Source organism: Astatotilapia calliptera, chromosome 7 (assembly GCF_964374335.1).
Source record: "Astatotilapia calliptera chromosome 7, fAstCal68.1, whole genome shotgun sequence".
Classification (NCBI taxonomy): domain Eukaryota; kingdom Metazoa; phylum Chordata; class Actinopteri; order Cichliformes; family Cichlidae; genus Astatotilapia; species Astatotilapia calliptera.
In genome coordinates, this window is record NC_137428.1 from 52,712,983 (window position 1) to 52,736,973 (window position 23,991).

The following is a 23,991-nucleotide window of genomic DNA, read 5'->3' on the forward strand; positions in this document are numbered from 1 at the left end:
GAAAGTCATCATTTTCTATTTGCTAACCAGTTATGTGACACTGTTTTACATAGGCTGTCATTCAAGTGGAGCTAATTTGCTACCTGTTCCTGTTCCAGTTATGATAATGAAGACTGAAACTATACTCTGGGTCATTTTTAACAAAGTCTACTCTCATATGAAAGAAAAAAAAAAGACACACACAGACACAAAGGGTGTCCCTTCCGATCTCTTACCTCCCTCGGGTGTCTTAAACTGCTGGGTTACACTCCGGGGGCCCTCTCCTTTTCCATTATAGACCCTTACATTGAACAAGTACAGACTGAAGGGGTGGAGGCCAGGCAGCATGCCCTGGGTATGATTCCCACTAAATACAAGAATGTCCTGCTCCATGTGATCAGGATTGTGCTTGTAGTGGTGTTTTCTCCAGTAAGACACCTGAAAGCATGTAGATTTAAATGACGTATATAGTACAACTGGTGGAAATGGTGCACATGTTACATTGTCGGCGGTTCTTATACGGTACCTTATATCCTTTGATATTTCCGCGTATTAAATGAGCGGGCACGGGATCCCAGAACACCTCTACCAGGGTGCTGTTTCGCACCACAGCGTGCACATTTTCTGGAGCTGCTACGGGCACTGTATCGTAGATGGGCAACACAGCATTACAACAGCAAAATACAGAAAAAAGGAACATACTGAGAATATGTTATAGGTTACACACACCAGCTGCATCACCCGCAGGCTCTTGAGCATAATCTTTTTTTTAAAAATAGACAGTCTTACTCACAGTCCTCTCCTGAGTAGCCGTGGGCAATAGCAGGGTCAGGTCCAGCTCCGTGGTCGTTTACAGCCCGAACCTTAATCTCATATGGAACAAACGTGGGCGTTCCAGACACAACAAACTTGGAATTGTTAGACACGGTCACTGTATTCCATTCGCTTTCTACCTTCTTCTGCCTCCACATCACTCTGTAGTGAAGCCCGGGACCATTAGACTGGAGGTTTGTCAGTGGCTGCAGAGGAGAAAGCTGTAATGTAACTTATTCTACATTGGAAAGCTTCTGTAGACAACATGTAACAGTATAGGAAGCTGAAAATATAGTTTTGCTGAATGACAATAAAGTGAAAAACCCCCATAAAGAAAGCTCATAAGACCACACAATTACAAAGTCAAGCTCTGCAGTATGAGAAGACTTTAATAAATGCGTGAGGATTAAAAGGATCAGCCTTATGCTGCTTATTACCTTCCAGGAGATTACAAGATTGTTATGTTCAGTTCCAAATCCCTGCACACCTGTTGGGTTTTCATCTGGAGCTGAAAAATATATCATTAAGGACACAATTAACACTTATTGGATGGAAAATCTTTCTTAGATAGTACTTATAATCTGGTCTGATTTACTTTTACAGACTTTAGTGTATGTATGCATACTGAATCTTATGGTACTTCATTGTCTTTACTTTGATACACAACAGCTTTGATATGGCATCTGTTAGCCTAATGCATTATTTAATGCATTAGGCTAAGAAATGGATATATGGAGAATTACTTTATACAGGAAACTGCACCAAGAAGAGCAGAAATCACACAGTCAGTCAGCTGATTCTGTACCTGCAGGTTCTGTCTTGTACATCCTGGAGGGGCGGCTGGGATTACTGAAGCCCACCGCGTTGAGAGCCAGAACTCTAAAGGTGTAGTGAACATGGGGCGACAGTTTAAGGTGAGCTGTTGTCTTGGTTCCAGGGACCTCGGTAAGATTATGCCAGTGACCCCGATGGTGCAGTGAGTCTTCATATTGGATCAGAAATTCTGTATTTAAAAAAAGACATCACACCTTAAATAGTGTCTGACAGTATATTTCCATAAATGGAATTAAAGCCCTCAGTTTTTTTTAGGATACTTTAATTCAAAAAGCCTAGCTTAACAAAAAAAATCCACTTTCAGCAGCACTTTGAGGATTCAAGAAAATAGCGGATTTAGCCCGGTTTTTCAAAAAATGATGAGGGTTTTCATCACCCTGAGGAAACTAACTGACAGTAGAGAAGTACATTTTCCAGAAAAGTTTGGAAAAGTCTTTAAGTGCATTTCTTTTCTTTTTCTTTTTTTGCCAAAAGGCAGATTTTAGACTTTGTTATTGGTTACTACTGGGTGTAGCCAATTTTAAAGATTTTGTTTGCACAAAAACATTTAGAGCAATATAGGCCAACAATCTAATAATAAGGTGTACGTTCACATAAAACCCACACAGAGAGCGAGCCAAACAACACACACACACACACACACACACACACACACACACACACACACACATAAACATACTCTGAACAGGGCTGTTATGTTCATCCCCAGGGGTCCAAGTGAGCTGAACACTCCTCTTTTTCTGGTCTGTCAGTTCCAGGTCTGTCGGGGGGTCGGGTCGCTCTGGGAGAAATACAGCACAAGCAGCAGCATCAACCCGTGTGCTTGGGATTATATTCATAGTGGCTTCATTCTACAGAAGATGAAGGGTTCATGCTATGAACAAGATGGAGTAAAAACAAAAAATGAAGGACGTGTCGGCCATGTTTCTGTGATACTGAAACCATAATAGATGCTAATTTGTTGATTTAACCAAGCACACCTTTGAGTTCCTCCTTTATTTCTGTACATCTTCTACTAGACTGTGTTATCTGGGCTGTGATAAACATGCAGACATTGCATCATGCATATGAAAATCCCACTACATAATCATTCCGCATGAAATCGAGTCTCAGGCTCACACAGAGGTTAAATTGATGCTCATGTTTTGGAATTAGGTGATAAAGTGAAATGCACGCCTTGAATAAATAAGTGATGAGAGCAACGTGTATTTGGAAATATCCCAAGTGGTGCAACCGGGAGATGTCTGCTTTACAAATGATGTTTGCATTCGACTGTGAATAGACATTTTTTTGGCTTGAGTAAATGTTGCCACCAGTGGTTTAAAGCATTCAAACATTATGCATATTTGGCAAAACATTAAAAAAAAATATCTAAGCAATTTTATAAAAAATAAACTCTCAGAGGCAATAAGAAATAAATGCTGGAACATCAAAAATGAATTTAAAAAAGCCCACACACATACACAATAATGCTTTGTGATTTTCAGGTCAACGCATGCCGCATTTCACAAACACAAGTGCACATCTGCAGAGCACATCTGGGTGCTCGTGTGTGCTGCAGGTTTACCGTAGACAACAGCTGGTGTTGTGGCCTCTGTCAGGTAGGAGGGCAGGAGTGAAATAGGGAGTTTTAAAGGTCAGTCATTCAGAAGGAAACAAAGAAAATAATCTGGCTTTTTTAGAATGAAGCACACGGATATTTGTGCCACTGAGTAAATCTGCTCTCGGCATTTAACCTTGAAGCGATGAAAGCTAATACGGTGGGTAAGTTATTGGACAGGTTACCTTTTCTAAGAGGAGCTGAGACAGAGAGACGTTATGAGTCTGTTTTATGCCTGAGCAGTTTTGAAACTGTGCACACCATTACATACCCACAACGGTGAGCTTAGCGGTGGCTGAATCGTGGTCCAGAGTGGTGTTCATGATGCAGGTGTACACTCCTGCGTCGTCCTCTGTAACATCAGTGATGGTGAGGCTGTCCGAGTCCACGATCAGTCTGCAAAAACGTTCAGCAGGTCACTATGAACTGAATGAATGTGTTTTTTCTTCTTTTACAACATTCAGTACACAAAGGATCCTGCATATATCCATAACAGTACACAAATACCAGACAAAGACCTGATTTTTTGTTTTTAACAGCAGGCTTCAAGAAAGAAGACATCTCCGGATATAAAAAGCTCTGACCTCTCATCGTCAGGCAGCTCTCCGTCATCTTTGAGCCAGGTCATCGTGGGAATGAGCGAAGGGTCGTGTTTTACCGTGCACTCAAACACCACAGATCGGCCCCTCTGGACTTCTTTATATTCTGGCTGCTTCAGGATTCGGGTTGGCTCTGTTGGGGGAAGAATAAAGTGGTGCAGGAGCTGTGAAACTGCCACGTGTTTGCTCCAAGCTGGGTTCTTATTTAGTAGCTGACAGATTCAAAATGTCAGCTTGTTGAACCTGAAGCTTGCCATGGATTCATTTTGTGCAAGTCACCTCAGTGATTAATTAAGGTGTGCTGACTGGTACATGATGACTGTCCGTGGCTCAAAATAGAACAGATTTACATTAAAGAAACAGAAAAACAGTTAAATATACAAGCAGTTAAAAATAAATAAATAAATAAATAATTTTATACACTTAACCCTTTATTGACCATGAGCCCATCGGCGGGCCCATTTTACAGGTAAATATAAAGGGTTGGTCAATACACTCACTGGCCACTTTTTTAAGTACACCTGTTCGACTGCTTGTTGACGCAAATATCTATTAGCCAATCGCATTACAGCAACGCTTTGCATTTTGACGTGTATGTATGATGAACTGAGCATCAGAATTGGAGAAGAAAGGTGATTAAAGTGACTTTGAACATATGGTTGTTGCTTCTGGATGGGCTACACTGAGTGTTTTAACCTACTGAGACTTTAGCATACAGCCACCTCAGATTCACAGAAATTGGCGCAAAGAAAAAAAAGAAATAAAAATTCCTTCTTGATAACCACTTGTTACAACCAAGGTATGCAGAGGAGTATTGCTGAATTGACAATCAAACTGTGAAACAGACCAGGAAACTGAGGCTACAAATTGCACAGGTTCTCTAAAATTGGATAATAGACGTTAAAAAAAAAAAGTTGCCAGGTCTAATGCTTTTTATCAGCAATTCAGGCTGTTGGTGGTGAAGTAATGTTGTGGGGGACGTGGAATCCCTTAAAAAGCAGTTAAAAACTTTTCTGTTTCAACAAGCCTTCTGTTGATCGAAACTTTTTAAAAAATATTTAACCCTTTGTATTGTTTATATTGTCTATTTTATTACTTAATTACTTTACTTCTTGGCATACTTCGGGCCCCTTAAGACCAACTGAGTATCATTCAAACTATTTACAGTAACTTGTAAATAGTTACAAGTTAACTATTTAACTATGTTGAATTTATACCAAAAAGAATTAAGGTAATTATAAAGGCAAAAAGAGGGTGTAACCCAGCACTAGAAAGGTGTATAATAAAGTGTAAAGTGTCTAATGTGTCCAGTGAGTACATGCTATACAAATGCATATCAAGAGTTTTATTTAGTATAATTTTTAGGCCTGTTATTAAAAACTTGTTAAATTTATTAGCCAAACGAATGAAAATTTCAGAGAGGAGCACTCTTACCTTTGACCTCCAGGTAGACATGATTCTCATAAATCCCAAGACTGTTTGTAGCAACACATGTGTATTTGCCATTGTGTTGTGCTTGAGCTACGCGAATCTCTAACGTCCCGTTGTCATGAAGAATGTAAGGGTCTTCCTGCAGGATGCTGGACCGACTGTCTTTAAACCTAAAGCACAAAGTCAGTTGTTTTCAGTTAGTAAAAGAAACACGACACAATTTTCCTCTGTTAGATTTTCGTTCACTTACCATGTAATTTTTGGCATAGGCGATCCAAAGGAGGAGCAGTCTAACAAGGCCTGGTGGTTCTTGATGATCTGGTAGACTTTATTGGGTGGTGTTAGCACTCTGGGTGGCTCGGCTGCAATGAAGCATTATTGCCATGTTATTGCCTTCCAGGAATCAATATAAATGGAAATGGCATTCAAATGCAAAGGGATAGAGTGTAGTGAACTCACAGAGGACATTGACAAAGGCGTTGGACAGGACGTAACCGTACTCATTAGAGATGTTACACTGGTACACAGCGCTGGATCCAGGCTGTACATCGGTGAAGATGATGATGTCATCCTCCACCTTTCTGCTCAGATCCTTGGGTGAATCTGTTAATGTACAAAAGGGATTATAAGATACTGTATATATCTGGATAATGGAAAGAGCTTTTTGAAACTCATAATCACCCTTATAATGATGTTTGAAAAAGGTGGTATCATAACTCGGAATTTGTATAATAACTCACGGAAATATGAATCAATACCCACCCGAGGGAAGGCATCTACAATTTCGATTTTAATAATGCCTGCTTCTCATGAAAAAGGAGATCATCTATTATGAAAGCTGAGAGAGTTTGAAAAAAAAAAAAAAAAAGAGGCTGCACTTACTCTCTATGGAGATGCCATTCATAGCCCAGGTGATGGTGGGTTTGGGTGTGCCGCTGGCCAAGCAGGACAGCCTGCCGCTCTCCCCTGGAGCTAGGACAAGGTTCCTGGGAGGGACATCGATCCAATATGGAGCAGCTGCAAGCAGCACAGGGTACAGAAACAGGCTGGACAATTAATCACTAAACCCACTGCCCTGTTAGCTTCTGTGAATAAATCAATTATAAGGAAGAGGGAGAAAATAAAGCGGTAGAGAGAAGCAGTGACTGAGTTCCCAAGCAGCTCAGAGTCTGATGGGAGCTGAGCATTTCCTCAAGCACACCTTTGACCATGACGTGGATGGTGTGGTGCACCGAGCCAAACTGGTTCTTCGCTGTGCAGCGGTAATCTCCTTCATCTGATGCTGACACGTCCTCGATGTGAAGGGTCTTGTTGTAGTTCAGGAAGGAGGTGCGTTTGGAAGGCAGATCACCACTTATTTTGGTCCAAGAGATGTGAGGGGTGGGCCTAGATTCACAAAGAGAGAGCGCAGACAGACAAACTGATGATGGCAGGTGGACGCTCGTTAAATACATGATTTATGAATGCACTGAGTTCATGAATTAACAGCAGATTCTTTGTCTTACAATCCTTCAGCAATGCACTCCATCTCCAGTTTATCACCTCTCAACACCATCTTGGAACTGGATGAGCCAGATGGGATGAGGAAGGTTGGTCTTCTGTCATCCACGGGTGCCTCTATATTTACACACACACGCACGCAGAATCATATGAGTGATGAACGCGATTGTAAAGGCAAAGAAATGAGCACCTCGTCTGCAAGATTGAGAGCAAATCAGCTCCTTTAGTATTACTACCCTCCCATCACCACACAAATTGGAAAACTGAAACGTGTAATGGTCTGCTATATACGTACATGACGTCACTTTATCACAGACTAATTCTCATAATTTAGACTTTAACTTCTTTTTAATGCATTGTACTGTGTTTGGTATAAAATAAATGAATAAATTAACTTAATAAGCAGCACACAGAGAACTGCTTTTTGCCATTAATCTGGCAATTTACCTGGTGACAAAGTAATCTCCATAACTAGGAATATGAAATCCAGAGTGAGTGTTTTAATTTGATGAGAATCAAGGTTTTTGCATGTTTCAATTTAGCCAACATGTGTAGCCACTAGACAAGGACAAAAAATGTTAAGGAGAAATGAAATGTGAAAAAAATTATATGTAAGAGAGTAAATTACAAGTTTGGAAATCCTTAGGTATTAAGATTGGAGAAAGAAAAGTAGAATTTTAACATGCATATTTTTACTACATGGAGTTAATTCGTTAACTGACAATCCAGAATAAATTTTATATGTGTTTGAATTAATATGTGATGTTTTTTCCCCAAGTATCCCAAGGAGTCCGTCCAGTTTAGGGAAAAGAGCATGCAGCTCTAATTTTGAAAATTCGTGAGAAGAACTACATGTTAAGAAAGGGAGAGCTAATTGGGTAGATCGAGGAAGAGTTACAGGTTGACAAAGACTTTACTTGGATTTCTAGGTTCGAGGGGTAGAAGTTAGTGGGTAAGACAGAATTCCCAGCTCCATGTTGGGATTAATCACTAGAGGGTGCCAGATCCTACCCCTTAAAAATAATCAGTAACGTTGCAGAAAATCTCAGGGTTGATGGGTTGAAGGGTTAGTGTTAGTGGGTAAGAGCTAGTGTGGAGCTCTAAGTTGGGGGTTAAACACTAGGGGGTGCCATAACTCACCACTAAATAAATCAGTGTCATTGTAAAAAGCTGCCATTGTGTCATTGATTTCATCCACTGCAACACAACAGAAAAAAGACCAAAAAAAGACACACGCCATTTCACAAGTTGAACTCATCAAGGCAAAGAAAAACACAAAAGCTTGGACAACTTAACATGACTGAAGAACAAAAATTCACATGACAGGAAAAAATCTACGATGAAGAATGATCGCCATAAGAATCTACTTTAGTGGAGACAGCCTGCCGTCTTGTAGCTGAGATGAGAGAAGCCTTTGTTGTTGGTGGAGAATGTGTATACAGAACATATTACAGAAGTAATACTGAACGTCTGTTTGGCAGATAACCACGAGAGCTCTGACAATATGCCTTTTCAGTGCGGCAGCGACCGCTGGCGTCTCCAAGGACGGCATCATAGATAGGAAATGCTGTTTTCCTCCTACGCCGTCATGCCTGCACAAACTACCGTAAAATCATCCGCACACACATTACAAACGCTGCCACTTTCTTAAAGGTTATAACAAAGACTTGAGTAGATTTCAGTGCTCGTGTCTCTGCATCGCACGCTGTGTCAGACTTACGGTTAAGGACCCTGACAGTGATGGGCTGTTTCTGCTGGATGGTTTGTGTGTGGGGGAAGCGGGCGTAGCAAATGTAGTCGTTCCGGGTGTCCTCTCGGCGAACATTGGAGAAGTACAGGTCACCGTTCAACGACTGAGACACCCTCTTGCTCTGAGGGAGCTTCTGAAAGTCTGAAATGTACAGCGTCACATTAACATTATACAGGAAAGTGTTTGGGAGAGTACAGGTTATAGATGCAGCTGCATTACGCTTATGGGTCTACATTTCCTATATAATCAGGTATTTATGCATCTAATCACAAATATTCACATTCTGATATGCAGTTCATCAGGCTGAAGATGAGTTTGTTGCCATTCAGTATTTTTCATGTGATAAATTTTAAGGAATGAAAAGAAACCAATAAATGTGACAGCAGAAAAAATATATTACGATTTCCACATTTCCAACAGCCTAGCTTGCAAAATGAAATACAGTATGATTGGTTGTAAGATGGAACAGGAAATTGAAAAAGAAAATCACCGTAATTCTTAATCTTATGCAGCAGAAACATCATGTTACCACAAAGAAACATAAGAGATCAAGTTGCTCACTGTTGTCCATCCAGAATATGATGGGAGGGGGTAGGCCAGCAGGGGGGCGACACGGCAACACCAAAGACACGCCCTCCTGCACCACGATTGGCTTGATTTTTTCCTTTGACCACAGGGGGGATCCTATATTGATTGGAGAATAGCACGATCAAATCATAATTTGGCAAAAAATATGGGTCGCTAACAGACTGGAGCTTGCATGACGATGTGGCAAGATGAGGGGAATGATCAAGAATAAAAATATGGAAGTGGGGGGATTACAAAGGTTCAATCACCTATATCTACCGTCGTGTCCAACAAAATAAAACATGCACCTTTCTACAAACAACTTTTACCTTCCAGGAGAGCTCTTAAGATGGAAATTGCAACTTAATCGTTAGAAAAAGAGAAGAAAGGAGGTGATTTTTTTCATAAGATGCACATGAGACAATGAAAGAAGAGAGAGAAGTGATTTTAAAGAAGTGATACAGCAAGCTGCACTCACTGGACTGTCTAACCACTATATTGTGGGAAACAGCGGTTCCGTGTTTGTTTCGTGCTGTGCACTGGTACACCCCCTCGTAGTGTTCAACCCTCTCTCTGCTGATATCCACCACCAGAGTCCCAGATTGCGGCTTCATGTCCACGTTGGGATCATTCTCGACGTCAAAGTGGGTCCCATTTCTTGTCCAGGAGAAACTAAGGAAAAATAAGACCATTATCATAAGAATGCAGGTAATTTTCAAGTGATCAAATCTGGTAATTCATATAAAAAAGAACACATTAATAAAATCTGTTTTACCTATTTGGCTATCTCATTGCACCTGAATTTTTACTGTAAATGTTTCCAATTGTGTTCTTTAAAGACCTTTTTCAAAAGTTTTTCCTATATTTGCAAGTTTAAATCTACAAAAATATTCTGGATGGTTACATAATAAACTTGCTTTGGGCTGGGGGAAGAATAATCTGGGGTAAAGTAAAGGTTAAGGGCTGAGAGGTGCATTTTATCTATGAGTTCTTGCGAGCATAAAACCACAAATTTATGTGCATGTATGTTATCTTGATGAAAGCTAACTATATGTTAGATTCAAAGCATTCAAAAACAGGTGTCAAGGCCTGAATGTGTAGGAGTCAAGCAGAACTTTTCTGGCATTGTTTAGAAAACCTGCTGAAAACATTTTAAACATTTGTGACAGGTGGTACCTGAATCCACTCCTGGGGAATTTATATATATTTTTTCCATTTAAAAGAAATTCACTGATTCCTACCTGGGATGCGGTTTTCCCTTCGCCTCACAGTGGATTATAATGTTCTCTCGTGGGTCGACGATGTAATCTTTAGGGGACTGGTAAGTGATGGTTGGCGGCTGCGGCACTAAAGACGACCAGAAAACGGGCGATATTTAATCAGGACCTTTACTGCATAAGTAGGTCTCTTTTTTTTCTTTCCTGCTGCTGCATTGACCACACCAGCAGTGATTACCAATAACATGCAGACTTAGCATGCTGAATAAAACCACACAGCTGTTTGCTGACAAACTGAAAAAAGCTCTCAGAATGTAGAAAGGTAGGCAGAAAGCTCAGGTACATTTCCTTTTATTGCAATGAGCCGATGCCTAATGTATTCCTGTCAGTGCTGCGGAGATAAGTAATGGACTATGACAAAACAAATGATATAAGGACTGTTAAGATTCAATATTGAGGAAGGGTACAAGAGGTGATCGAAGAATAACCACACCGATCCGGCCGGGTGAAGTCAAACGATGATTTTAATGAATACACGCGTGGGAAGACACTCTGTACGCAGACAGCCAGTAGTCTTCGACTTAATCAAAGCATGAACAGATATTTTATAGCATCAGGGTTTGTTTACTGACGCCCCTTCATACGTCACAGATACATTTTATACATAGATCAAATCAAAACCACAACGACTTTTGACACAGTTTAAAAGAACAATTGTCTCCTATCTTCACAACAGGTGCTTCCTGTCACTGCCGGATGCTCGCAGCAGTTCTGCGACAAACTGCTCTTTGCAACATCAGCAAAACATAATTAAACTTTCACCTATAAATGATTCTCTAACTGAGTGTGTGTCTGTGTGCTAACCACAATTGCACCCTGTTTCACCTCGCGACTAGCTCCTGACCCCTCACCAGACAGAGAGACAGAAACCACTCTCGTATGTGTAATAATCGAACTGAAACTATGGATATGACTTTTACTAAATAAATGTTTTAATCAAGAACCTCTACTAAACATAATAACTGTGTGCATAAGCATCTTAAGGCCTTCTTAAAGCTATCTGTTACATTGTTAAAGCAATGATCATACTGTTGCTTAAAATAACTTCCTGCTTGTGCAAACTCTCTGCAAGCCTGTTTCCTGTCAGCCTGTGACTTTTAGCCTTTCTGAAAGACACACTGTTCAACCCCTGAATGCAATATCCATGCTGCAAATTATATTATTAATGCAATGACAATTATTTACCAATAGCAGTAAAATAATTTCCCTCCTCGACACTCCCCCTTTTGACCTCTGGAAAACCAGAGGTCACAATACATTGTGTCCTCACGCAGACCCTTCTCTGGTGGTCTCGAACCTCGAGATCTCCAGGATCCTCGCCCCTCCTGTGGTCGCCGAGATCTTCTGCAAAGGAAACAAAACACCTTTTCTTGCATCTCCCTAACTTATCCTATCTGGGACTCTTTAATCAAAAGCCTGATCCTAATTATCTTCTTAACTTATTGACTTGTATTTATGTATACTCTTCAACGTTACTCATCCCTTTAAAACTCTTTAAGCCCTGCTTTCACGTCCGGTTGCTCGCTCTACTTTCCCTCATCTGATCATCAACATCCTGTGCACAAATTGTCGCTGCTGCAAGTTCCTCTACTCTAAAAGATCCAAAAGAAAACAACCACTTTAATCAATTAAGTTTAAGCATATAAGCAATTACTCCTGTATACATTTCATCATAGGTAAATGCTGCCTTGAAACAACTCCTATGTGTTAACTTCATTTTAACCTCACATTTCCTATGTTATAACCCATTTTGGTATAGCCTTTTTATTTCATTTTGCTCCTTTAATGTAACAATACCTCCTAATTCTAGTTTATCAGACTTAACCAAAATATATGCTTTCCTTCCTCTTTGGTCCTTCTTTAAGTTCAGTTAAAAGCTAAATGAATTTAAGGCCTTTTGCCTGGAATCAATACTGTCATGTGTGTTTCTTAACTCTGTGTCTGTAAGCGTGTGCAATCCTTCATGAACTCATATTATCCTCACAGTAGATTGGCTAATCATAGCGCTAGCCAAAGGCTCGTGACCCTCCAGAGACAAATTTGAGCCACAACTCCTTTAAAAGCACAAAATGCAATATGTATAAAAATCATTTCTATTTATAAGCTCCCCCTTTTATCCTAAAAATACCTCCTATGTAATATCTGTATGTGTAAGCCTACATTATAACCACTTCTTCTAAAGATCAAAAAATCAAACCTGTTCTACCCCTTCAACCCTCACTAATTTTCCCTCTAAGATTTATTCACAGCTTTGAAAAACTGGCATTGTATCTTCTAAACAGGATTCATGGTCCTGGGCCATGTTGGCCCAGCATTCTTGGTTCCTTGTATTTTCGCTCCTTATTTAGGCCAGGTTTTCTGAGGTGTCCTGTTGTGGTGTTCCCTAAGTGTTTTTTCCCTTTGTGACTCTTACCCCCTTGTGCCCCTCTGTCTATTTATGAGCTCTCGTCTCTCTTTGTGTTTATTCCATGTTTCCCCCAGCCTGTTATGTCTGTGTTCTCCCCGTGCTCTGGGTGTATTTAAGTTGTGTCTTCTGATATTGTAGTTCCTGGTTCGTCTATATTGTTTCCCCTCGGTCTCCCTGCGTCTCTTGTGTATTTCCCCGGACCTCCCTGCATCCTCGTTTCTGGTTTGTTTTATTAGCTTACCCAGTTTAGGTTTCCGGTTTCTTGTTTTTCCACCAGTGCTGTTTTGTGCCCACCGTTGTAAATAAATATTCACCTGCACCAGAGCTGCCGCCTTTTGGGTCCTTTTCTACAACTCCACACGGCTTGCCTCGCAAACCGTGACAAGTTCACTTTTAATCCTTTAACCTAAAATGATCCTAAATTATTAAACAATTAAATTATTAAACCCTAAACCCCCCTTTATCTTGATACATTTCATGTGTCAAGATACTATACAAAACTTAAAACGCTCAGTTTTCCCCACTCATGATCCAATCTATGTCATAAAAATAAACTTAAAACAGAACAGTTATCAGTCATGTGTTTCTACAATTAATGGTAACTTGAGTTACATCAAAAATATTTCCCCTTCAGCATTTGGCCTTCTCCCAACAATATACTATAATCCCATAATCTATCCCCAGTCAACAAAACAAAAATTTTTCTGGTAAAAGCAAATTGTTTATCCACATTAATTCATCCTTACTCACATACAGTCTCACATTCACTCACATGCAGTCACACCATATATTTGCTGATAGTGGAGCTTCCCGCACGGTCAGATACTCCACCCTCAGCAAAATGAGCTCAGTCATTTTTTATTTTCCATAGGAAAATATTTCTTTATGCTTTTGGACTGGATTGACTCGCATAAAATCCTTTTTACAGGGACTTACGACCTTGATCAGTCCCCAGGTAGCTTTCTCCTCAGCCAATTGCAATCTGGAAAGCCGCCTTATATTTGCTCTTCCCGAGAACTTTCAGCGCCGTTATTCACTGTTGCAGGCCTGCTTAAAACAGAAATGAAAAAAAAATAGAGCTGATTGTTAGCTCATAAAAACAAAACAAAATCACCTGACAGGTTTTCTTTAAGTGCACTGTTACAAAATAATGGGCCCAATTTTAGACATGTCCATGTTTCCTAAAACTCCCTCTATTAAAAACAAAAATAACAACAACAACCTACCTGACAGAATCAACCCATCACCACAACAACCTTAAACACACAAATCTTGCCACCACATAATTTCACCTCCTCAATACACCAAAAGTCTCATTAAAACCACTCAATTTGCACACAAAAATCACCCCCTTATGCTCTATAACATACTTCAATTCAGCATAAAACCCCCTTACGACATCATATAATCACTAAACTATAAATTTCCTACCCCAATCTGCACTTCTCGTCTCTGCTATGCTTCCTCTTCCTGAAAGTCACAGTCACACACACACTCAGGAAGTTCTTTCGTCACCACACACTCCAGCTAATTTGCATACTGAGTCATCTCTCAAAAAGCTGTCACAACAGAAACATATGTTTAAACATTCCCAACTTATTAAATTATGTTATTTCTTTCTACAGTGATCACTAGTGTTGATCACTCAGTACGAGAGCACTCCTAAGTCACTCTTTTTTAAAACTACTTTAATCCCTTTTTTTGTTTTCATAACTCCCTTTGTCATATGGCTTATTCTATTCCTCAATTACAAACTCAAATGTATTTTATTAAGCATTCACACCCTTGTATCATTCATACAAAATAGCAAGCTGTCCTTCATTGCCTATGTTTGTGTTCTTAGCCAGGTTTAATCAGTGTCTATGCATTAAACTCCATGAGCTTGTCTTGTCTATATAAGTTTAATGCATTTCCTGTTTGTGTGTGTGAATTTGCATATGGTGCTTTTACAGTGTGTCAGACTCCTTCATAATTTTGCCTTTAAACAGTCAATTTTCTCCTCCCCAACTTTACTAACCCAAATTCTGATTTCCTACCTTAAATAGCAGCATTCCTTGTCCTCAGCCAGAAGGTAGGGCTCCACTTGCCACTTTCCACCTCCACCCTAGCCCAGCGGTCTTACCCGTCAGGTCCGAGAGTATTCGTGACTGTGCCTGCCTTAGGTTGTCCCAGGGTTTCGAGGTGGGATCTTACCCGTCATGGGCTAACCAGCCTTCCATACTCGCCTGATACGGGGCCCAAGTGGGCAGGGGAGGGAACACACTGGCTCTGGGAATTAAAGGAATGTAAGCTGCTTCCTTCATTGCATCTTATGTTAAACTATCTCTATAATAAGCTATCTCAATTCTGACTCCTTCCTAGAATAATTTCACATATGGCACTTTGTGTATGTGTGTTTTCTATTCATTAATGTAATTGTCAGTTATTTTCTCTCCCGGTCAGGGAACCACATTATTTTCTCTCTTCATTTTATTTTCTTTTGTTTGTTTGTGACGTTCTACTTTAGTTCTACTAAACCTTGATGTAAAAAACAATACTCCCTTATTTCATGCACACACTCTGCATTTTGCCTACACACACACTTCTCTCTCAGACTTCCCCTGTTCACACATCACCTTATATGAGCATGCAAACTTCCTGTCACCCACACCATTTCCTGTTACACACACACAGCACGCAGCTGCTCTGAGCAGCTCAAGCTGCTTTGCTGTTTCTCCAGGCTAATCAAACTTATTTTGTATTTACAATCTACAAACCCTCTGTAATGCTACTAACTTTTGACCTAAAATGTAGCATCATTCACACAATGATTTCATAATCCTCTCACACACACCTTTTAAATAAACTAAACTCTTATAACATCACTCATGCATCTCTCAAATTAAAAACACTTTCAAACTTTAAAACATCCTACTTTACATCACCAAAGAAATACCTCTCACACCTTTATTCATCATTCAAAACCTTCTAGTCACCGCATTCACACAAGAAATTGAAAAAATAAAACACACCAGCAACTATTGCTGGAGAGAAGTTACTACTGAAAGTAATATGTTATTCTTAAGTATATACAGTGCACTCAATCTATTTATATATCTACATCCAAACTCAGTCAGTTACTATGCATCCCCTACGGCAACTCAAAACTTTATTTATAGTCCTTTGCTAAACATAAATGGCATTTTAAACACACACTCTACAATGTTTGCAGCAGTATTTGTAAAACCAACTGTGGCTTAAACAGTTCACTACTTACTCATTTGCATTTTCACTCACACACACACCGTCTAAAAATAGCAGCAGCATTGCCTCAGACTCCTTTCACACAGAGATCTCTTATTACAAAGACGTCTTATATTTACAACTACTGTCAGATCTGTCAGCTTTAGCGCCTACACAATTTAGACAAATTTAAAATAACCGCCCAGCGGATAAACTCCCTGAGTTTTTTGCGACCAATTAACCAGTATCAAGACTTTAACTGTTTCTGGCCTCATTTCTAAAATCCCTAACTCAATTTAAAAGCGTCAACCAACCCAAACCTTACCTGAAGCTCTATTTTTGGCATTTCACAGCCAAGGCTTACCTCGAAGTGTTAAGTTAAAGTCACACGCCCGAAGTCCAACTTCTCCTGTCCAAAAAAGCGCAGATACCGTTGCAAACGGTAAGGAGACTCTAACTCCTAGCTATTTTGGAGGTTCCCAAGTTCTCCCCGGTTGCCAACCGTACTAACCCTATTCGCCGATAGGTCAGGGCCAAGCGTCCTCGGCCAGGAGGGAGCATTACCTCCGAGAACTGCGCTTCCTAGCAGACTCTAACTGCCGTTCTAGAATAATTTATAATACTTTGAAACAACAATCAACACCCGAAACAAGTGTATAACTGAGGCAGGTGCAACCTAGTGGTCAAATGGAGACTCCAACTCACAAAATGACCGCTCAGGTCCACTCTTATGACCAAATTTGGACTCTAACCAACACAATAACCAATTCCCTACCAAACTACTTGAGACTCTAACTCAATTTCTTTGGGACTTCAACCCAGTATTTAAACTTTTCCTGGCAGACTCTAACTGCTTTAGCAGACTTTACTGCTTTAGCAGACTTTACTGCTTTCATTTCTTCATTCTTCTTAGCAGAACTCTAACTGCTTCAACTCATGAGATTTTTCATCAAAATCAAAACAGACATCCACCAGTAATTTCAGTGAGTAGACTTAAATTTTATCATGTCCAATTTGGCACACTTTGGAAATAATTCAACAGGTAGTGCCTTACCTTTTGGATAAGCCGGCTTATGCCCACTCACTCAGACCACTGGAATTCATGTCTGCCCGTCAGACCACCCAAGACCCCGGATTTCTCCGTCCAAACCTCCAATTCTCCCTCCTCAATAACCGGACGAAGCCCCCAAATGTTAAGATTCAATATTGAGGAAGGGTACAAGAGGTGATCGAAGAATAACCACACCGATCCGGCCGGGTGAAGTCAAACGATGATTTTAATGAATACACGCGTGGGAAGACACTCTGTACGCAGACAGCCAGTAGTCTTCGACTTAATCAAAGCATGAACAGATATTTTATAGCATCAGGGTTTGTTTACTGACGCCCCTTCATACGTCACAGATACATTTTATACATAGATCAAATCAAAACCACAACGACTTTTGACACAGTTTAAAAGAACAATTGTCTCCTATCTTCACAACAGGTGCTTCCTGTCACTGCCGGATGCTCGCAGCAGTTCTGCGACAAACTGCTCTTTGCAACATCAGCAAAACATAATTAAACTTTCACCTATAAATGATTCTCTAACTGAGTGTGTGTCTGTGTGCTAACCACAATTGCACCCTGTTTCACCTCGCGACTAGCTCCTGACCCCTCACCAGACAGAGAGACAGAAACCACTCTCGTATGTGTAATAATCGAACTGAAACTATGGATATGACTTTTACTAAATAAATGTTTTAATCAAGAACCTCTACTAAACATAATAACTGTGTGCATAAGCATCTTAAGGCCTTCTTAAAGCTATCTGTTACATTGTTAAAGCAATGATCATACTGTTGCTTAAAATAACTTCCTGCTTGTGCAAACTCTCTGCAAGCCTGTTTCCTGTCAGCCTGTGACTTTTAGCCTTTCTGAAAGACACACTGTTCAACCCCTGAATGCAATATCCATGCTGCAAATTATATTATTAATGCAATGACAATTATTTACCAATAGCAGTAAAATAATTTCCCTCCTCGACAGGACTCATGCTGTTTGCAGTATTGCTTTATGGAAAATACTCTACCATTGCAGAAACACACAGAACAAAAACAGCAAACAAAGAAACACAGAAATCAATGCATGCAACATGCCAAGGCCACTCGAAATCACACTCACTATCCTGTAAAACAAATCCGACTAAATGCAATTCAACAATTCATAACGAGCAGCTAGATAAAATGTAATCTTTAATATCCAAAAACAAGCTGCAAGCAAAAACTCAGATTCTTTGAGACTTACATCCTTCCAGAACTTCAGCAAAGAAGAAAGGAAAAAGAATAGTGACAGTAAAAATAACCAGATATTAGTTATGAAAAATATCCCCCTCAATATCTCTGCCTTGTAACAAGGTTCGCACGTGGCTAGCTCTATATTGAGGAATGGAGGCCTCCAGTAGTCAACCAAAAAAGCAACAGAAGCTTCAGGCTGAAACGTTAAATGTCAGTCCATGTAAGTCACAATTAGTATCTAAAAATTGTTAATATACAAACAACACTACATTTACATGGATAAAATGCAGTCACAGTAACTGGAAAAAACATAAAGTACATTGATGAAACTACACAGATGCATACAAGAAAGGCTAGACTAGGCTAGAGCTAAAATACTTATTTGACTCTCCAAAAAAATTATTTAATAGCCAATTTTCACATGAACAACAAATATTTTCTACTTTCAAATGGATGTGTTTCATATTTTTGTTTGCCATAAAAATTTTAAAGCAGAATTTTTAGATTCAGAAATTAAAAATAGCTTGTTTTCGTACTTTTCTGAAATTTAAGGCAAAATTAATGAATTGTTAACAATATTTATAACACAAAGAAGAAAAAGCTATACAGTGTTATGCAAGGGTAAAACTTTTATCAGCCAAACTGTACTGGACCTGGAAGTCATTATCGGTAAATTTGTCAATCCAAAATCAAAATAAATTCGGCTTTTATGTGCTTGATTATCAAAATGTTTGATCAAGTAATAGGCCGGGTGACTTATCTTGTAACTAAATGCAAAGTAACCCTGACACTGTGCGACGACTTTGTTTACAGCTGTGTGTGATTTGTTGTCTTACGGTCTAGTGGGACCTCCAGCGCAGTGGCAAGGTGCACCAGGAACAGCAGAAGCACTCCTACATCCATCCTCCTCCACTCCATGATCACGTGAGACTCAAAGGTCTGCCCCCAAATTCAGTTACGCACCGCCTCTGAGGACACGTGCACTTTCACAACTGCAGGTGGAGACAAGAGAAGAACAAACGAAGGAAAGAAGCTTTTAGAGACATAAGCAAGGACAGAGAGCGCAGGGCTGAATAGCACATCCAGTTACTGCTGTCATCAGTCATATAATGAGTTTTGTTCTATTATGTGGTTTTGAGTCAAAGAAAGAGAGAATGAGTGAGAGACACATCATAGCTCTAGCCACAGATTGATGTTAGTTACCATCCACTGCAATTTGCTGGAAGCTATCTTTTTGATCTAGTGCATTCCGATAGGGACCGACGGGGCCCACATGGGTTCATTTTGCAGGGCTAATCACAGGCGCGGCCATGATGCCATTAGGTTTCTCTGCCGTATTGATCACATCAGCTGGCAGATGATATGCCAAGGGACAAGACAAGGGGACACTCACTTTACTTTCCATTTCACTCGGAGCTTTATCAATGTGATTGACTGACCGGCTGAGCCAGCAGCAAAGTGATCTGAAATGAGGTCAGATTTCAGAGAGCGAACCATCATTCTTTCATTAGACTGCTGTAGTGGGAATGTCATACGTGACGAGACAGAAATAAATATGTGTGACATCTCTGTTTGTCGAGGACAGTTGGTTCAACAAGATTTCAGGTTAAGCTGAGGTGACGTATGTTTTCCTTGCTTGGGCAAACTGGGGTACTGATTCATTGTTAAGTGGGGATTTTTTTTTGTTAAGTAGTTTTATCAAATTGTGTCTCCATCACAACCAATGACTGCAGTCATTGCTCTATAGTCATTGATCACAACACAAGCGTTAAATGAACTGAGTAAAAAGCAAAGCAAAATGTAGTCACGTCACAAAACCACAGAACAAAAATGTTCACTTGTTGCCACACAGCTCGCAGCTACCACATTACACCTTAATCCAGGCAAAAGATCATAGAATATAATATTGAAGTTATAAAAGATCAGAATGTGGCTCAAACTTCAGAGAAATCTAAAAAAGCACAAGGTTAAATTGACTGCTCATTTGAATTCATATTAATCTGCATAATTCAGTGCTGCCGAGTCAAAAGAATGAAGAAAATGAACTTAGGAGGAGTCGTTTTAATAACTGTAGTCTGACCTGTTTTTATCTCGCTTCTTCATCCACTGGCACCATATTAAAAATGTCACAGCTTAATTTAGAGCTCAGGCAGATTAATTTGCTACATTATCGCATAAGCACACTAACAAATTCAGAATGAAAAAAATCACGTGGAGCACTCTAAAGCTGGAGTTACACATGCGTACTGCATGCCTGCTTAGGGCGTGGGGCAGGTCAGGGCTGCAGATGAGGTTGTAAAAGCGATGTCTGGTACCAGAGGCTAGACAGCCATGCGGTAAGACCTGGTCTTCCTAGGGGAACTGAGGTATTTGTTAGTGCTGCCCTAAAGTCATGATTCAGAACCATCCTCAGAGCCGGTGTCTAGTAGCATGGGAAGAGACCAAGGCTAATGTCTACTGCCCCCAGCTTCAACTATACCTCTCCTGGGAAGGCCTGTATTATTCACCCAGGGCAGCCAATCACACTGCTGTGGACACCTCAGGCAGCTCTGGCTTGGGATTTGACATGAAAAGATCCAGAGGGTCATTTCATCAAGATAATTTGCAGGCTGCAGGCATCGGTGCTGAAACTGTACATTTCCTTTCCTTCAGTATATTTTCAGCTTCTGCTGGAAATTTACAATCACATATTGTTTATGCAAAATCCATTCACGATTATGAGTAAGGTGTTGCAGCGCAGTGATTTTCTAGCACCAATTCATTTTGCTTGGTATTAGGCATTAAGGCATTAATGTCACCGTCACTACTTTTGGGGGTTTTTTTCTAAATCATAAATTACAGCCCGAACTGAGAGTGAAAAAAAGGGTGAAGTAAAAATGGCCAGCGTGTGACAGCAACAGAATAAATGTGTTAATTATACATTTTATGGTGAATCCCCAATAAGCTTTGAGATTCTTATCTGGAATGGAGCCAGGGATTCATCCTAGATTCATTTCCCAATTTAATGAGGTGTAGCAGCTCAGCTCCAGCCAGCCAGTGTGTTTCCTTTGTTCACACCGTACACGTGTGGGCCTGTGTTTACTTGTGTGTATGTGTGTACAGTATATGTCTGTTTGCTACAGTCACCCCTGTAAGTTTCAGTGATATGAGGCCAAACCTCATATCCGTCTAACAGTTGAGTGACGGTGGAAACTCAGTCGACTCATGTCGTTCAGTATATTTTGAGCGTAATCCAAGCTGGGCCTGAATCTTGAAAAAAACAAAACAAACTAGAGTTCAAAACCAATTTTTTATTTCAATATACAATTATTCAAGGTGAACCTTAATCGCAAAATATATTTCTCTATTGCCGGACCATCCTATGCATCCTGTGCTGACAGAAGATGGAAGCCCAAAGTCAACATATCTCTCTTGCTGGAGCTCAGATAAAACCCCAGTCCCGTTTGGAGTGCTGTGCCAAAAGCCGTCAGATGGCTGATAATATCGAACAGGAAATTGTCTCTTAGACAAAAACACAACAGATTGGTAAGGGCACTTCCAGAAATGATTTTCACTCTTTTTCATATAGATAAAGCTGAGAAAGAAAACTAAGCTGGTGTCTCACTTTGAAACGTGATAACTGTTCGTGGCACTACCTCGTGATGACATCGTTTTTACAGCCGATACCAATATTTGGTGATTTCAGAACCAAATATATTGGCCAACAAGAAAATATATTTCTGGTGAGTTTTTCAAAGTGGCACTTTGAGTACTACACGGCAAGTGCCAATTTATTCCATTCTATTCAAAAGAAAGCCGACATTTCTACAGCCGATATCTCAAAAATTTGGCAACTTACATGAAAACGATTTCGATTGAAAAATAACACCAAGTTAGATTTGGGAGTGAACCATGTCTTTAAACTTGTAGATTTGACAAGTACAGTGCTTATTCACAACTGCTGCCAGCTGCATCTAAAAAACAAGAGACAAGTGGGAGAGCTCATCCGAGGTCAATGCCATATTTTCCATTGTTCCCTTGCCTGTGCTTCACCTTATCAATCAAGTTTCACAGAATTCAGAAAGGTCGTTTTTTTTGATGCAAACAGGCCTGCAGACAAGCAGGCGGCACTGAAAACATATTTCAGTCTCAGCTCTCTCCTTGCAGACAGAGTCCATCATCTGAACACCGTGACAGCTGCCACAGTAAACCAAAAACAAGGCTGCAGGGTGTAAAACAAAAACACTGAAAGATATGTATCAGTGAGCTAAGAGGACGTGGTAACTCGAATAATAATCCTGCAGACATTTGGTACATTTGTTGCTTGTGGCATCTTAAACTACTTGTGATGAAGTAATATTAATATTTTGAATTTTTACAAAATACTTTGAAGTTATTGTTTTATGGGTTTTCTGTACATTTCTTGCATCTCTTGAAACATTTACATTCAATGACAAGTGAACATCAAATATGGAAAAGCAAGTTTTTTTGGAACTGTTTTACTCAGCCAGACATTTTCAGCTTAATATGAGGTTAAAGTTGTTGAAAATCGTGCCTGAAATGGTTACAAAGAAAAGCCAACACAAACAAACATGTGGTTTACAAATGGCCAGCTTTGTTATCTGATTGTAGAAAAAAAATGAATGAGCAAAGCTAGCGTTTAAATACCGAACAAGCTAAGTTCAGTAAAAATTAATGTCAGCAAAGTGAAAGGCTGCAATGTTAATTACTGTCTCCGACTACATAAGACCACCTTCGCTCACGTCTTGCTTTTCATTTTGTCAACACTCTGCTCTGTAAAAGCTGCATTGAGCTGTCTGCCTCTCATTCATCCAGCCTCTTCAATTACTCCATTGTCATTTTCCCATACCCAGCTACTTCACCATCCCAAAACTAATTGGTTTTGTGCACATGTCAGGGACATAGCACACGCAACAGCACATACACACCCAGGATAAAGCACATTCACAGAGGCTGTCAACAGAATGTGAGGGTCAGGACGTGTCTGAGCACACAGATAGAGGTGACAGGGGCACGAGGACTGACAATGGAAGTAGACTGCAGTGTAAATGAATTGCAGTCAGTATAGAAAAAATCCCAGTTGAATTCCCCTCACAGCAACGGATAACGCTATATGCCTCATATGCTCATCACTTGCACAGATCTTGTCATTGTATGTGCCAAACATTAGTGATGCAACACTGCAACCCTGACAGAATCACAGCTATTGCATCAGAACTCTACACTTTTAACATCTATGATGAAAAACAAGCCTTTCTCCTGCACCAAGCACCCTAATTAACTTCCATAATCAGTGCTATTGATGGCTCATGCAATCAGGGGTTTGTGAGCCTCGGTATGGCCTTAATGGAGCAGCAGGGATCCCCCACAGATGCCTGAATGGATGGGGGTGGAGGGGTATTATGATGAGAATGACTCCACGCTCAGGAAGGAGGTGATGAGGAAACTGATTCGGTTGGAAGCGTTTATTTTTCTGAGATTGCCGGGTGCTCTCGGTGCCTGCTATTCATGCCTTGGGCTGCATGTATTTCTCTGTGCTATTAGATATCAGGAGTATGTGTGTGTGTGTGTGTGTGTGTGGTTGTGTATGTGTGTGTATCTTCCATGGATCTCAAAGTTGAGGTCAAAGAAGTTAAACAAATAATAAGGTTATTACAGTTTAGCTAAAAACATCACTGTAGATTATAATATAATATAATATAATATAATATAATATAATATAATATAATATAA

General features: G+C 40.0%; 1 protein-coding gene across 30 annotated transcripts in view; it reads right to left on the reverse strand.

The window, feature by feature from the left end:
* The window catches only part of nrcamb (neuronal cell adhesion molecule b), an 84,790-nt gene that overhangs the window by 14,649 nt on the left and 46,150 nt on the right, over positions 1–23,991 (reverse strand). For 10 of the 30 annotated variants that reach the window (XM_080304618.1, XM_080304620.1, XM_080304619.1 and 7 more), the window contains 22 exons: positions 19,095–19,250; positions 10,315–10,420; positions 9,552–9,745; positions 9,403–9,435; positions 9,068–9,190; positions 8,477–8,647; positions 7,897–7,953; positions 6,762–6,873; positions 6,458–6,642; positions 6,139–6,273; positions 5,716–5,859; positions 5,507–5,618; positions 5,260–5,426; positions 3,811–3,958; positions 3,498–3,622; positions 3,194–3,220; positions 2,306–2,407; positions 1,598–1,795; positions 1,230–1,300; positions 773–998; positions 506–621; positions 216–417 (listed from right to left, as the gene is read on the reverse strand). In XM_080304618.1, coding sequence (XP_080160744.1) covers positions 216–417; positions 506–621; positions 773–998; positions 1,230–1,300; positions 1,598–1,795; positions 2,306–2,407; positions 3,194–3,220; positions 3,498–3,622; positions 3,811–3,958; positions 5,260–5,426; positions 5,507–5,618; positions 5,716–5,859; positions 6,139–6,273; positions 6,458–6,642; positions 6,762–6,873; positions 7,897–7,953; positions 8,477–8,647; positions 9,068–9,190; positions 9,403–9,435; positions 9,552–9,745; positions 10,315–10,420; positions 19,095–19,176 — 2,836 coding nt within the window. In that variant the 5' untranslated portion in view covers positions 19,177–19,250. The remainder of the gene's footprint in view (positions 1–215; positions 418–505; positions 622–772; positions 999–1,229; positions 1,301–1,597; positions 1,796–2,305; positions 2,408–3,193; positions 3,221–3,497; positions 3,623–3,810; positions 3,959–5,259; positions 5,427–5,506; positions 5,619–5,715; positions 5,860–6,138; positions 6,274–6,457; positions 6,643–6,761; positions 6,874–7,896; positions 7,954–8,476; positions 8,648–9,067; positions 9,191–9,402; positions 9,436–9,551; positions 9,746–10,314; positions 10,421–19,094; positions 19,251–23,991) is intronic. The other 20 variants (XM_080304625.1, XM_080304626.1, XM_080304628.1 and 17 more) reach the window with 6 other exon arrangements.